The sequence below is a fragment of the Emydura macquarii genome, unplaced genomic scaffold (genome assembly GCF_026122565.2).
Source record: "Emydura macquarii macquarii isolate MOO-44397 ecotype Brisbane River unplaced genomic scaffold, CSIRO-AGI_Emac_v2 contig_2422, whole genome shotgun sequence".
NCBI classification, from domain to species: Eukaryota; Metazoa; Chordata; order Testudines; family Chelidae; genus Emydura; species Emydura macquarii.
Window position 1 is genome coordinate 42,239,166 of NW_027132559.1, and position 14,830 is coordinate 42,253,995.

Sequence of the window (14,830 nt, forward strand, 5' to 3'; positions counted from 1 at the left end):
CCTTGACCTGCTTCCAGAACTCAAATAAGAATTCTGATGGGTCCGTTTTCAATCTTTTTGGGGATGCCACAGATATTTAATAGCTATAAATATTGATGTCTAGCTAAAGGACTGCTTTATAAAATCTGGTACTCATTTTAAAGTTCCAGTTCATGGAAAATAATGCACAGTATGCAGTAACATAAAAATGGCCCTGGCTTGTTTCACTCTGCTATCTGCATATAAACATGACTACCAGCTGCCTGTGCTTGCCCTTCACTGTCCCCTGCCTTTCACTGGAAGGAGAAAAATGCTATAGATGCTACTGATGCTACAGACCCCCTGGGCCGTCCTTGTGGACCTCAGCCCACAACTTGGGAATCCCTGGTCTAGATGTTATAACAGGACTTTGTCATCCATAACTTCACATGTCTTGGATCAGGATTAGATTCTATGCTGGCTAGAGGAGATTTTGAGAGTCACATAAAACAGCAGAAATCAACACTTTCCTTGGAATTTATCTGTGAAAACATCACTGACACAATACCTTAGTTTTTGGGTTTTGTGGGGCTGTATTAGTTAGTCATGTTCAAGCAAAACTCCCATTGACTCCAGGGCAAGCTCTGCCAGAGTATGGAGTTGCAGGTTCAGGTCCTATGTTAGCAATAAATGGTCCAGTACATAAGTCAGTGTATCTGTGTTAAACAGTTATTTACAGCAATGGAAACAAGGCACTAGTTGCTTAACTATTTCCAGCCATAAAATATTAAAAGAAAAGTAATAATTGTCAGAATTGTCAGATGCTAAAATGAAACATCCTTGTCTCACACACACACAATGAAATGGATTTAAAAAAAAAGATCTTCTCTGACTTTTTATAAATGGTATTTTCTTCCCCCTGCATCTGTAACATTTTTCAACCAATAAAAAAGAGAGATAAATTAATGGGAAGGGAGAATAGCTGCGAAGGTCCAAGAGACTAATAAAGTTATTAGTGCTGTAGAGGAAATTAGGGAGACTTGGTGAAGTTAAATGCTCAGTGGTGACTTCAGCCTTTCACTAACATGGATTTTAGAGCAATAAATAGCTCAGAATATAGTGCATGATCCTGATGAAACCTGGTGCTTGGTACCTCTCAGGATCATGCCCTTTGTGTATACTGTATGTCAAGCTGAAAAAGAAACCTTGTATGGAACTTTATAAACAAGTAAAGAGCTACCAATTAAACACAGGATAATGTACGGCAAGTTAGACATGCCTTGAGGGGCTCTGATAAAGTAATTAAAATGGAGAGTGATGCTTGCGTGGTTTCTATGTATTCTAAGAGCCCAGAGATTGAATTGCAGCCTTGGTAATGACATGTCCATGCATTATTTATAAATTTGTGCTATGATATATTTTAAAATTAAAAGAGGATTCATTCCTTAAGTAGTAAAAGCCTTCGTATGCATCAGACATGCTTGAAGCTTATTGTATATTGTGCCGGAAGCACAGGAAGCTAGTCACTGTGTGGCTGATGTTCTGGCCTATACTTTACCATGCTAGAGTCCAGTTATGGAAAATGAAGCTGGGAGTGGACAACAGATGATGGATCACTCAATGATTGCCTGCTCTGTTCATTCCCTCTGAAGCACCTGGCGTTTGTCCCTGTCGGAAGATAGGATACTGGGCTAGATGGACCATTGATCTGACCCAGTATGGCCGTTCTTATGTACATACTGCCAGTTATAATTTATTGCAGATCAACTACAGTAAGATATAGTGGCCCCCTATATACTCCATATTATAACAACAATAATGGGATTTCTCATTACAGGCTTGTCAACATTCCTAAAAGAAGCTATTGGTAGAATGAATGCTGTACTTATTAGGATGCACCTGTGGTATCAATATGTATTAGAACAATTTGTCTGAGTTTCCACTTTTGGTGTTCCTGGGGTTCAGTTGGTCAACAGTTCTGAATATCTTTATAACTGAATCAAGGATCCAAATCCTGATTCAAGGAAAATGAGTGCTCGACTGGTTAGCTGAAGCTGCCAAATGTAAACCAGATGCCTCAGTGGTAGACAATGTTTTGCTTCCTATAGTCACAAGAAACAACAAACCCTGACTGATGAAAAATAAAAATATTTTATTGGAGGGAGGAGTCTCCTCCTGTTCAAGGGTCACAGCTGTGAACCCTCTCCAATTCCCCTGCTTTGAACCCCGCCACTCAGGCAAGTCCCTAACCAGGAGGTTATAGGCTGTTCTGGGGTGGGGCCCTTTCACTCTCCCATTGAAGTTGTTCCACTTTGGGTGAAATACTTAATAGTCACTGGGCCAGATAGCATGTGAAAGAGACTTTGTAGCCCTGTGGTTAGGGCACTCCGCTAGGCGGTAGGAGAGTCAGGCTCAAGTCCCTGGTTCAATGACTAATTATTTATATGAAATGGAATAGCTTCAGCAGGAAAGATTGAGGGAGATTCTTCCCACCTGAGTACCCCATAGCCCAGTGATTAGGGGCACTCTCTTAAGAGGAGAACTGGATTCAAATCCCTGCTCCACATTAGGCACAGAGGGGATTTGAACCTGGGTCTCCTACATCCTGCATGGATGCTCTAGCCATTGGGCAAAAGTTATAAAGGGGGAAGCTATCTTCTTGTCCACTTCCAGCTATGTTGTGTCCAAGGCCCAGTGCAGTAGGTGTGTTCAGAGCATGCCTACCAGATTGAGCCCTGCAAGCAAGATAGACAGGGGGACACCTACTTTGTGAATCCCACTGGGGCTTAGGTGGCTGTGCACATACCCACAGGCAGAAATTTAGGCAGCTAGGGCACTTCACCAGTTGAAACTTAGGCACCCACATGGCTAGGTGGTAGTTGAGCAGGGATTCGAGGATCTTAATTTTGGCTTTGGGCAGTGAAAGTGGCAATAGGCACCTAAATCCCTTTGTGTTTCTAACCCACAAGTACCTGCTATAATGACACAGGCAGCATTTTAAAAAGAAACAAACACCCAGCAGATAACTGCAGTGCTGTAAAGTGATTATGTTGTGTTTTCTCCCTGTGGCATTTCAGTTCCATCTCTCCCACCTCAGCAAGTACTGTATTTTTAAAAATACATTTCCTACATCACCCAGTATTTTGGGCGAGGGGGTCAGAGGGAGGGTCCCTTTCCTGTAATCATTCTAAATAAATATTTGACAGTTGCCTTTTTTAATTGTCTCTTTTTTCAAAAGTGATCTTAATTGGTTGTGCAGTGTTCTCCAGAGATAGCAATGGAATTGGTTTATGATGGTCTCAAAGTTCAGTTTGGTAAAGCTGCTAAGGTGACTGGTTAATTAGTAGACAGCCTCCTGTTTTGCTCAGGTGATATATCTTAGGGAGAGTTTCACAATTCACTCCACTAAATGTCATTGCTCAAATCAATGTGTTCTCTGTTTTTCCTGTGTTCTGCAATGCTGGGTTTACTGAAATGTAAACAATTCAAGGCCCTTTCTTACTGGATAATTAACGTGTATTTCATATTGTTTTCTTTGAGAATGAGCCTTAATAAAGGTTACCTGCTGTTTTATTTATGGTTCACTCCTTTGGAAGACTCTGACTGCTTCATTCTTTAATGTTAGTCTCTTCTTTACATTTTATACATACACATTAAAAAAATTGTTCAGTGATTGAATCACACAGTGGTATGATGCACAGTTTGTGGCTGGGTGACATGCCAGAAAGGTTATTTAGTGACTAATTTCTAAGGGGAGGAGAAATTGCAGACTTGTCATGTGGAAAAGTACTTCAGTCTCTTGAAAGCAGCACTACTTGGATGATCCGTAAAACAAGATGGCACACACTTGTTGCGATCAGAGGGAATGAGGAGCCTTTTTAATGTTTAAAATCTTTTTCCAAGAAGCCTGGCTGCATAAAATGTCATATTCTAGACTGAGAATTTAGATTCCACGCTGAAAACAAAAGAACTGTATTTTATTAAGTGGAACCAAATGTTCGTCTTACTGCTGTATCCATGTAGGTGATTTCCTTAAGTAAAAGTAAGTGGCTTTAATTATTTCAGAATAAAAACCTTTAGCAAGGATAATTTTATTTGTCTTTAAGTTGTAATGTTGTCTAGTTTTAAAAAAAAGTATTGTTTTTAATAGCAGTCTAAGAACAATAGGCACAAATACATAGAGATAGAATACCTAAGCCTATTTTTAAAATTTGTGCCTTAAGGAACAGACAATCTAAAATCTTCCATGAAATTCTTCTCCACATGTTTATAGCTAATGTACACATTGACTATAAATAAATTTAAGCAGTCAGCCATTATTTTTGCTATTAAGTTTATTTTCTGGCTAGCTTGGAGTTTTACAGATTTGCTCTGTATTCAATAAAAAGTTAAATGTGGATTCTTTGCTTTCCCATAGGACTTTTAGGATACTGTGTGGATTAAACATGTGTAAGCAGGAATACATAAGGACATCTGATCCAAACATGTAAAATACCCTGAGATAAACATTTGTATAGCTGCAGAGGCTGGGCTTATGTGCAGGTGTACATGAAAGAACTGGATGTAATCAAGAAAAATGTTAAGTATGTGCTTGATCCTGTACCATATGGAAGGAGAGATGGTATACCAGCCAAGCTGCACACACCACCTCAGCCAGCGGGCAGACAGCAACCATACAGTTCTTTTTAAAAAGTGCAATATGCTGCTCTTGGCTAGACAGAACTTGTGCCCACAGCCCTTTTCCTATGGGTGCAGAGCGCCGAAGAAGGTCTGTGTTGGGCCATAGAGACTGAATGTTGCCTATAGCAGTGTCACACTACAATATGATGGTGAGATGCTGAACAGTCACTGCCCAGGAAAACAAGTATTCCTGCTAGTAGGAGGATTATAGCTCGTGTAACATCTCTCCACCAACTTTTCCAGAGTAGCGAACAGCTCAACACTTAGCTGAGCCGCTCCAACTGGGTCCTGTAACCCACCCACTTCACCCCCATTTGGAAGTGAGCCCTACATAATGTTTATGAGCACAGAGAGAAGGGGGGGTTGGATGGCTACCTCTTTTACAGTCAATTGGAGCATCCAAAGTACTGACTAGCACTGGCAGACTGCAGAGCTGGTGATTAAAGGAAAACAGAAACATGGAATGAGTAGTGTGGGCAGAGGAGGAGAAACCACTACTTTGCAATCTATGTCCATTCGATTAGGTTCTATAATGTGGGGTTGTTATGGGAGCCAGTAAATTAATGGCTTTTATAGGCACTAGTGACATGTTCTCATATGCTTAGAGGCCACTGGTGTTTTTCAAACCCTTTACCAACTCTGTAATTTTCAGACGCACTGTTTCTTATTTTACATTAGATTATTTTAGCCAGTGCAGAACTATATTGATGTGTATTTGCAAAATTTCGTAAAGTTGACTTATTCCTTCAGCAGTGCAAAGCCAGAATGGAAGGTCTGTAACTCAGCTATGGAAATTGTATTATAAGGCAGCTACTAAAATGAAGATTTCAGGTTGGCTAGGACAGTTTGGGTCTAATTTTATTCTGATGATGAAATAATAAATTATCTAATTCGATTGTCTTTTTAAAATAAAATCTTTGACTTGATTTAACAAAATAAGATTTTTTTCTAGTGGAGGATTACAGAACCTATTAATTAAAAAAGACTATTTACATACAAATGTTTAATCATTATTGTAATAACATTTAGCACTTCCATAGCATCTTCATCCAAAATATCTCAAAGCCCTTGAAAAATACTAATTATCATTAAACCCAATTTACAGTTGAGCAAACCACTTCACAGAGAGATGAGGTGATTTTCCTAAGGACACACACTGAGTTGATGGTAGAGCAAGGAACAGAGTTCAGAGTATCAGTCTGCTGTTCTGATGACTATTCCACACTGCCTCCTTATTTGTATGCAAGGGAAAAATAGGAAAGATGTGGGCTAGATAGTGCCATTTAGGTACAGCTTTGTGTAAGGGGCAGCATGGCACAGCAGCCTCAGCTGGAGCACTGGAAGGCAAAATGCAGCATCATAAACATGCCACATTTACCACTGCGCTCTTTACTGAATTGCAGCTTGTTGTCTGCTGCCCATCAGGCTTTTGTCCGCCATCTTCCCTTCTGAGGTATCATGCGATTCGAGGGCAGTGGAATGGAGTAGGCCCTGCACTCTGTGGAGCACAGAGACTGTAATTCTGCATGTCCCTTTCATGCACTATGCAAAGGCTTTTTATGGCCTCCATTCCCATTCCACACAACTGTGTGTGCGCCAGGGAGATTGTGGTACTGCATGAGCCAGATTTACTACTGTTCTGTATATAACAGAGTTCAAAATATGGGCATTCATTAAAAAATTGAAAACCTAATTTCAAAATGAAGCGCACAGCCATATATATGGGCTTTACTGTGCAGTACGTGTCTGATTTCTTTGCTCCTCAGGTAAAATATTCACTGATCATGGCATTCCTGCTAAGCTTCTGTGTATTTTACAGATTTTATTGCTGTTAAACATTGCTGGTGAGGAGCTCTCTTGTTATTTAAAATGGTGAGATGTTTTTTAATAGAGAAACTGAAAGATAATGCCTTTTTTCTCCTGATATTTGAGTACAGAAAAAAGCTGCATCATGAGGAAAACCACATCCCATGGCATATGTGCTAGTGTGACTGCAGTTGTGAAGCACACAATGTCACAGCTACATTAGGCACATTTCTACTCTTACCCTTCCTGCAGGCTGGCTGGCTGTGGGAGCAGATCACAGGATAGGGCCAGCCCAGTCTCCTCTTTACTTTGTTCCTGAAGCATGTGCCTTTGACACAAGAACATGAGGCCTCGTACCACAGAAACAGCAGTGTGTGCCCTACTTCTGAGCAGTAGGGAGCCTTTGCGGGAGTGAGAATGGAAAAAGAAGAGCAAAAAAGCATTAAAGAGAGAACAGATGAGAAGGGGGAAAAAGAGACCATTGTGTGCGATTCTAAAGTGCTCGTGGCCAAAAAATCTGGGCACTTGGAACAGGGACAGAAAAGAACAGGAGAGAAAGAAACTGGGCAGGTAGAAGCAGAAGTTATAATCCAAACACATAAAAATTGTATGACTCCAAGTCATCAAACTGTGCACATATCCTGTTTACGTAGCCCTGTGTTCCTGTCATTGTTACCCATGCCCTCCCTCCTTCTCTCTCCCCCTTGCCATTCCTGTCTTCGGTTTGTTACACCCACTTACATATCTTCAATTAGATTATAAACTTTTCAGGATGGAGACAGTGTCTTTCTATGTGATTGTGCCGTGCCCAACACAATGGGTACCCAGTTGGGCCCCAATCTTGACTGAGAACTTTGTGTTCTATTGGAGTACAAATAAGAAATAAATAATAATAAATGTGCTGGTAGTTGGCACAAATAAATATGGGGTAAGGAAAAGGGTATGGTAAACGCCAGGTTCTAACTGCTGGCCAGACCTATTTTGAACAATACTCCAGGTCCTGTTTGAATTCCTTATTTATGTTTTAATGAACCTAAACAGAAAACAGAAATTTTGTGCTGAATGAGTCCTCTGCCTTAGGAGAAATGAGTGACCATTCAGTATGTGAATGCGTTGGATTGACTAGGGGTTATTAGACCTGTTGCTGTTAATTCTGGGTTTTTCAAGTTTCTTATTGACACTTTTCTCCTCTCCACCTCATGTTATCAAATTTCTCTTGTATCTGCCTGCCTGGGAATCCCAGCATTTATGTTTCTGAACCGTGGAGGATTATTCTTGTGCAGAATGATTATAGACTTCGGTCTCAGTCCTGCTCTCACAGTCACAAGCATCCATTGCCATATGTCAGATTTACACTTGGGGGCCTGATCCAAAGTCCGCTGAAGTCAGTGGGAGTCTTTCCGTTGACTTCAGTGGACTTTGGATCAGGCCCGTGCATAGCGTCTGGCTCCAGAAGACACATGCATTGTATGTGGCTACGTCTCTCAAAGCAGAACAGTCAGCTGTGTATGTAAAATCAGATTTTATTTTTTATTCAGTTGGTGTTGTGCGTGTTAAATTTTGTTGTATAGTGTTTTTATTTAATGGCCTGAATTATGCTAATTCAATGAACAAATGATACAATTGCCCAGGTTTCTGCTTGTGGCTGTAACAGTCTGCCTTGGTGTTTGTTGTTGTTTTGTTTCACGGCCCATCCCTGTGTTCTACTTTTGTTCTATTGTATTTATTTCTTTATTTTTGTTTCTGCTGCTGCCAGGTTAACGCCTCTCCTTTCTTCTTGTTGATGCCTAGTATTGCAAATCCCTGACCTCCAGTTCTAAGGAGAGTCATTTGTAATTTCAAAGTATGGAGGCTGCTGTGCGGGGAACAGTTGTACTGTATATACTGGCATGGCAATTTCCTTCCCAATGGAAACATTTAGGGGTGGAGTAGGGAGAGAATGTAACCCCTGGCTTCACTACATTGTGATTGCTGAAAATCCAGCCACATTATCATAATAAAAAGGAGTAAAACTTGGACAGGGATCTCAAGCATAAAAAGGCATGTAGGTTGCATGTTTCTAAACAAGGTATCGATCATTCCGGTTTGGTAATGAATTTGATTTTTTTGCTGGCATCCCATGTAAATGATGGGCTGTGATGTCAGCATGGCAGGATATGTCTACACTGCATCTTGGAGCCAGCCTCCCAGCCTGGTTCCTCAGACTTGTGGTAGCCGGGCTCATGCTAGTGCACTAAAAATGGCTGTGTAGACACTGCTTTGATATTGCAGCTCAGGCTCTCAAGCCCTCTCTCCTCCCACCAGCCCTCAGGCTGTAGAGCCCAAACTCCGGCTGAAGCCACAATGTCAACACAGCTATTTTTACAGCACTAGTGCGTGTCTGTGGACCTGGGCTGGGAGGCTCACTCCCACATGCAGAGTAGACATACCCATGTTGTCCACTCACATTTTACAGCAAATTATGGATTTTTTTTCCTTTGCAAATGAATTCCCCCACGTCTTTGATGGAGCCCAGCTGATCCTCCATCCTTCCCTACTTATCATTCAAGGCTCCTCATCAGAGGCATTAATTAAGCTTGCAGCAATGAGATCCCCTCTGTGCTCAGTCATCTAGAGAGGTCACCGCTGAGCAGAGTGAGATGCTCCATTCCCTGCAGCAGATGAGCATACCATTATCTGCAGAGTTTTCAGCTATGCCCCAGCCAGCCAGTGAAAGACTAATGCATCCTTCAAAAGATGCTTTCTCCTTCTTTTTCCTTCCCTTCTTCTTCCCTGTTTCTTCCAGTTTCTTCCATTCTTTCTGTTGGCAATTACTGCAGCTTTTTATGTCAGTTTTAGCTGTCAGTGGTTGTAAGTGGCTTTTTGAAAACAAATTCTAAGAATTGTCTGAGACTGTATTATCTTTGGCCATGTGATGCAGAGAGTCTTTGATACATTTTTTATATAGGAAAACTGTTTTGTGCACATTAATTTTTGTATATATCAAGAAAGCTCTATTAGAAATAACATACACTGAACAACAAAGCTACATATGCTCAATATATAATTTTCAGATTTCTGCACAAAAGTAATTGTATTGACAAGATATTATTGGGAGGCCAGATCCTGCAGTGATGTAAATGTCCCATTGGCTGTAAGAGTTTATTTTGCTTGAGTAAAATACCTGTTCAGACTTCATTTGTGATAAGTAAAAGCTCCAGCAAACTGTTGATGGCTACTGCCAAGATTTAGAATCCATCATTCATAGCTGTATGTCTATTTCAGACTGATATGTAAGCTCCTCAAGGCAGCGACTGTCTTAGTATGTGCATGTACAGCACCTAGCACAATGAGGCCCAGATCTCAGTTCAGGCCTCTTCACACTACTGGACTGCAAATGAGTAAGAATACTCATAATAAATTTGTTGTGTTAATATATAAATTAGAAAATTCTCTAGTATTCTATTAACATGAACCAATTTTCTTGCCTTCTGTAGATCATATTTTCTTTAGGAGCTGCAGTCTCAAGAGTTTATTTTATTTAAATAGATAATAAAGAAACTGGTTTTAAGTTAAATTCTTTTCACTATAGTTAATGTCTAAGCAGCAGCTAAGGTGATGGTTAGGCTAATGACTAAGGCTGTATCTCATGTGGTTTTCCTTTATTTCAGATGCAGAGAGAAATTGCTTACACAGGCCGAGACAGCTCAAATGCTCCCCGACCAGGATCTGCTACGCATCCTTCTCATGCAATTCCAAGCTCACCACCTGCTACACCTGTGCCCCACTCTATGCCCCCATCTCCATCCAGAATTCCTTATGGTGGAGCCAGGCCCATGGGCATGCCAGGCAATGCAACAATTCCTAGAGACAGGCTCTCAAACATGCCAGCATCAAGGTCCATATCACCGAGCCCTAGTGCCATTTTGGAAAGAAGGGACGTGAAACCAGATGAGGACCTGAGTAACAAAAATCTTACCCTGTTTCGAAATGAAGGCCTGTATGCCGACCCTTACCTGTTTCATGAGAGGAGGGTGAGTGTTGTTGCTCCCCACACTGGACACCCTCTTGACGTTCCTGATCACATTGTAGCTTATCATCGCAATGCAATGAGGTCCTCAGACACTTACTGTAACCCCTCTATGCAACCTGAAATGATGGAGCAATCGTTGTACAGACAAAAAGCAAGAAAATACCCTGACAGCCTTTTGCCAACTCTTGGTCCTAAAACTCCTCCTGCCTCTCCTCACAGAGTAGCTGATATGAGACTGATTGATATTCATACTCATCATAACACTCATGTGCCCCCTCATGTCATCCAGCCGGATAGGTCTTCTCCTAGCCGCCAGTCCTTTAAAAAAGAGCCAGGAGCACCTGTGTTTGTGGAAACTAAAGCACGGAATACTATGGCTTTACCTGGCATGGTCGAGGTAGTTCCGTCTACAGCTGACAAACAGGTGTTTGGATATGGATCAGCTGCAGTGCCCAAAGATAAAGAGACAAGGTAAGACAGCAAGAATATAAGATATGTAAATGAGAGAGAGTCATGATCTGTGTACATAACCTCATTTAACATACTGGAGACAATGACCAGCATACTGGGGTGTGGTCCTTAGGTAACTATAAGGGCAGTAAGTAATTTAAAGGGGATGATGAACCAAAAGGACTAGATTTACTTCTAGTGGTGATCCAGGGTCATATTAATTAGTGTACATTTCAGTCATTTGAAAAAATAAAATGATTAGCTAGGATTTTTTTTTTCAGACAAGCAAATCATGTTACAAGAACAAACGTTATGCTGCTGGTGCTAATAAGGGAATATATTTCACACCTGTTAAGAATGACACTCTGATATTACCATTTCTATTCTTTATGGAGTGGAGTTTTTCCTCATCTAGTGCGAAGAAATGGGAAGAATTTATCATTGCTGTCTTATCGGTTGTAAAACACGAATTTGCATAAAAATAGAATAGTTTTTTTTAATATACACTTCAGGGAGCATTGCTGAGATCAGCAAGTCCATCCTGTTGAAGAAACTGAAACAAGAATGTTTTTCCTGCTGATTTTCCAAGCATCACAAATGGTTACTTGGTGACCTGCCTGTTAGTCATCACCTGACGGTGATCTCTCCTATCTTCTTAAGGATCAGATTTGCGCAAAGGTCTTATGATGACTGCTGCTGGCATAGACGCTGCCCTAGGGCAGAAAGATGCTTATATTGGCAGTTGGCTAAGATAGATCAGTATAAGTTGTACAAGTGGATAATCTATTGTCTGTGCTGCTAACTTTTAGAGAACTCTTTAGGGAAGTGAAGGGAGCTAGCTGGAAAATGCTAAGCTCTCAAAGGCTAAAGGCTGGGAAAGGTAACTAGTGACTCAGCCCTGGGGGAGAAGGCCACGCCTCACATCTCTCTTAAGTGACTCCCCTTCCCCCTCCTCCCTCCCCCCTCCCACCCCCCCCCCCCACACACACAGAGTGTTGCAACCCAACAGGAACCCCACAGAACCCTACAGGTATCAGGTTTGACCCTGGTCTGAAAACAACCCAACCTGCTCAGATTGTCTCCAATCCTTCTTCCTGCCTGCGGGGTTGGTGCAGTGGCGGCTACATGTCCCACTGCTGCTGGCCACCGCCACCTTGCTGCACTGTGTATGCTGCTGCATGAACGTGCCAGCGAGTCCCAGAGCACACAGCCATGGGACATGCAGAGTGGGAAGTCCTCACCAGGCTGAGTTCCAAGGATGAGTTGGCAGCAGTGGTGCTGCCACAAGCTCAGAGGGAAATCTTGGATCTGAAAATGACTCATCATTCTCTGTTCTGGTTTGGGTCCAGGTTGGGCTGTAAAATTAGACCTGAGCAGAACTCTACTGCACATCTGACTGACTCAGAATGTTCAGAAGGCTCAGAATGAGTCACATGAAACTGTAATTGGCTAGAGAGAGAATCAACACAGTGTGAGAATCTAGGATATGGGGAGGGAATGGGCATGGGTCGTGTCTCAGAAGAAACTCAGCCGTCCATAGAAAATTGCATGCTGAAGCCAGCCCAGTAGGGTAGTGATGCAGCCAGGATATGAGTTAGAGACAGTTTCAGTTTAGGGTCAATGAAACTTTTTTTTTAAAGAAAATATGTAGGTACTTAAAATCTAATTGCAGATTTCCAGTACTTGAAGAAGGGAATGACTTGAAGTACATTTGCCATTTTTAATGCAAGCAATTAAATTAAAAACGTCTTACCAGTTTCATCCTAGAGAGATCGGAAATAGCAGAGATAGCAAGAAATTGTTTCCTCTCTACTTTGCCTCTCCTCTCCGAAAACACACACAAATGTAATCGCCTGCATGCGTGCGTGTGTGCGCTCACAGATATGCACACACACACTAGTGAATTTGCAAATAATTTTGCAGCATTTTAAAGGAATATATGCACCAGCCGTACTGTTCCTAAAGTGCATTTAAAATGATAAATGCTATATTTGCATAATAGCACTTCTAAATATATTCATGTATTTAAAATTCAACCCGGTATTTATTAACAAAATTACACTGTTAATTCTTCCTTCTGGAAAGTGTTCATGTTTTGTTTTGGGTTTTTAAACCTTAAGAGTTTTGGGCTATTTTAAAAAATCATACTAAATACCAAAAGCAATTAGTGCAAATTAGTCTTTGTCTAATCTCTGAGATGTTACTTTAGGAAAGGTTTTTTTGAGTTATACAACTATAAAGAGCCTTAAGCATTATTTTATCCTTCCATAATTTCATAAATGGTAAAACCAATTTTTATTAAAATTGTATTAAATTAAATAAATATTGCGAAGTGGCTCCTGGCTGAGGATGTTGAATTCTGTTTCAGTTTAGGCTGAATTCTTCAGCTCAGTTATAAACAGCTGACAGGCAAGAGTTGTAATGAAAGTGATGAAGCATCTTTACAGCTGGCAATGGGAGGTGGCACAGCTATACTCTAATCAGAAGGTGTCTAAACCCCACTGCCTTATCAACAGTACTATCATGATCAAATGATAAAATAAAGTAACAGGCCTGATACTTCAGCCCTTACTCACATGTGGCAAAATTCACAGGCTTAAATACAGCAGTTAAGTCCTACGTAAGCCCTTTGGCAAGTGTTTATAGGGGATTTAAGTGATGCAGAGGTCTCATACCAGCCCTCTGCATGGGAGAGACTTTCACCTATAAGCAAGAACAATTGAAGTCAGCTGGACTGTTGACATGAGTTAGGGCTGGGGACCTGAGGTTTGAAACTATCAGGATTACCTGTGGGTATAGTACACATGGAGGGTCGTATTCTGCACTGCTTTGTACCTTGTGTGCTTATTGACACCTGAGCAAGCCTCGCCACATCAGAATGATAGCATTTTACATTCACTTTGCATATATGTAAACAGCTTTATAACGTGCCAGGCAGTGGCGGTCTCAGTGGTCTAGGCAACTTTTATGTTGGTATTTTGTAGTTAACAGACCCCTTTAAAATAATTATGGGTGTTCTGAGGCCTCTGTAAACCTCAAACCAGCTGTCTAAATGCTGCTATTAGTACTGTCACAATCTAATTTGTGTTAAGAAGAAAAAAGTGTGATTTGTACTGCCTATTCCTAGAATTTACCTTGAAGTAGTAGTATCCTAAGCTCTTTCTTGGCCAGATGAAACGTACTGATTAAGCATAAATGCAGAGAAGAAATTTAAGTGGATACTGGAGATAGAATTTTGACTAAATCTCTCTTCTCCCTGTAATTCTCCTTGAATTTTTCTGTTCCCTGGGATGAAATGAGCAGGTAGAAAAAAACTGGTGCTGCACTAGCATGTCTAGAAGTTGTGTATGTTTGACCTCTTAAAAACATATCCTGCTTTTGCTGAAGACAATGTGGGTGGGGGGGAGATTGCCTTTGGGATTTCGTTGTCAGTAGGGATGGAATGCGGCCAAGAAAAGGTAATCACAAATAGTTTCCATCACCCCTTTGGAGTTCCCCATGTTAATTATATACTGTGGAAATCAATGTCCTAACTAACAAGTTTGTCAAGATTAATGTTTGGGGTTTAATGTTTGTTTTGTTTTAGATAATTCTTTTTCTTCTATTTATTTTATCTTGATTATTTCCAAGGTAGCTCCTTCCATGGTACCTAAGCATCGAATTAATTCTTGGACTAATTCATTTGTCATAATAATTGTGTAACAAACTCTTGTTTTAGAGTGGTGCAAAAAAAAGTTTGTGTCATCTGGAACTTAAAAAAATTAAAATGTCTGAACTTTCTCATGAAAAAGAAATATTAAAACTTTCCTGTCATGTTGATTATAATGGAAACGTAACAGATTGCAACTGTTTTATCTTTAAGGACTCATAATTCCTTAAATCTGAGACTCAGAAGAGGAATAATTAATTTTGCTAGTGAGTGGC

General features: G+C 40.8%; 1 protein-coding gene across 14 annotated transcripts in view; it reads left to right on the plus strand.

Annotated features, from left to right (window-relative positions):
- Positions 1–14,830, plus strand: part of KIAA1217 (KIAA1217 ortholog) — a 323,146-nt gene that overhangs the window by 243,913 nt on the left and 64,403 nt on the right. For 13 of the 14 annotated variants that reach the window (XR_010922379.1, XR_010922380.1, XM_067562372.1 and 10 more), the window contains one exon: positions 10,095–10,927. Coding sequence is in view for 12 of the 14 variants with exons in the window: in XM_067562372.1 (XP_067418473.1) it covers positions 10,095–10,927 (833 nt within the window). In the remaining 2 variants the exon portion in view is untranslated. Of the gene's footprint in view, positions 1–3,559; positions 4,001–10,094; positions 10,928–14,830 lie in introns of those variants that run through there. The other variant, XM_067562375.1, reaches the window with a different exon arrangement.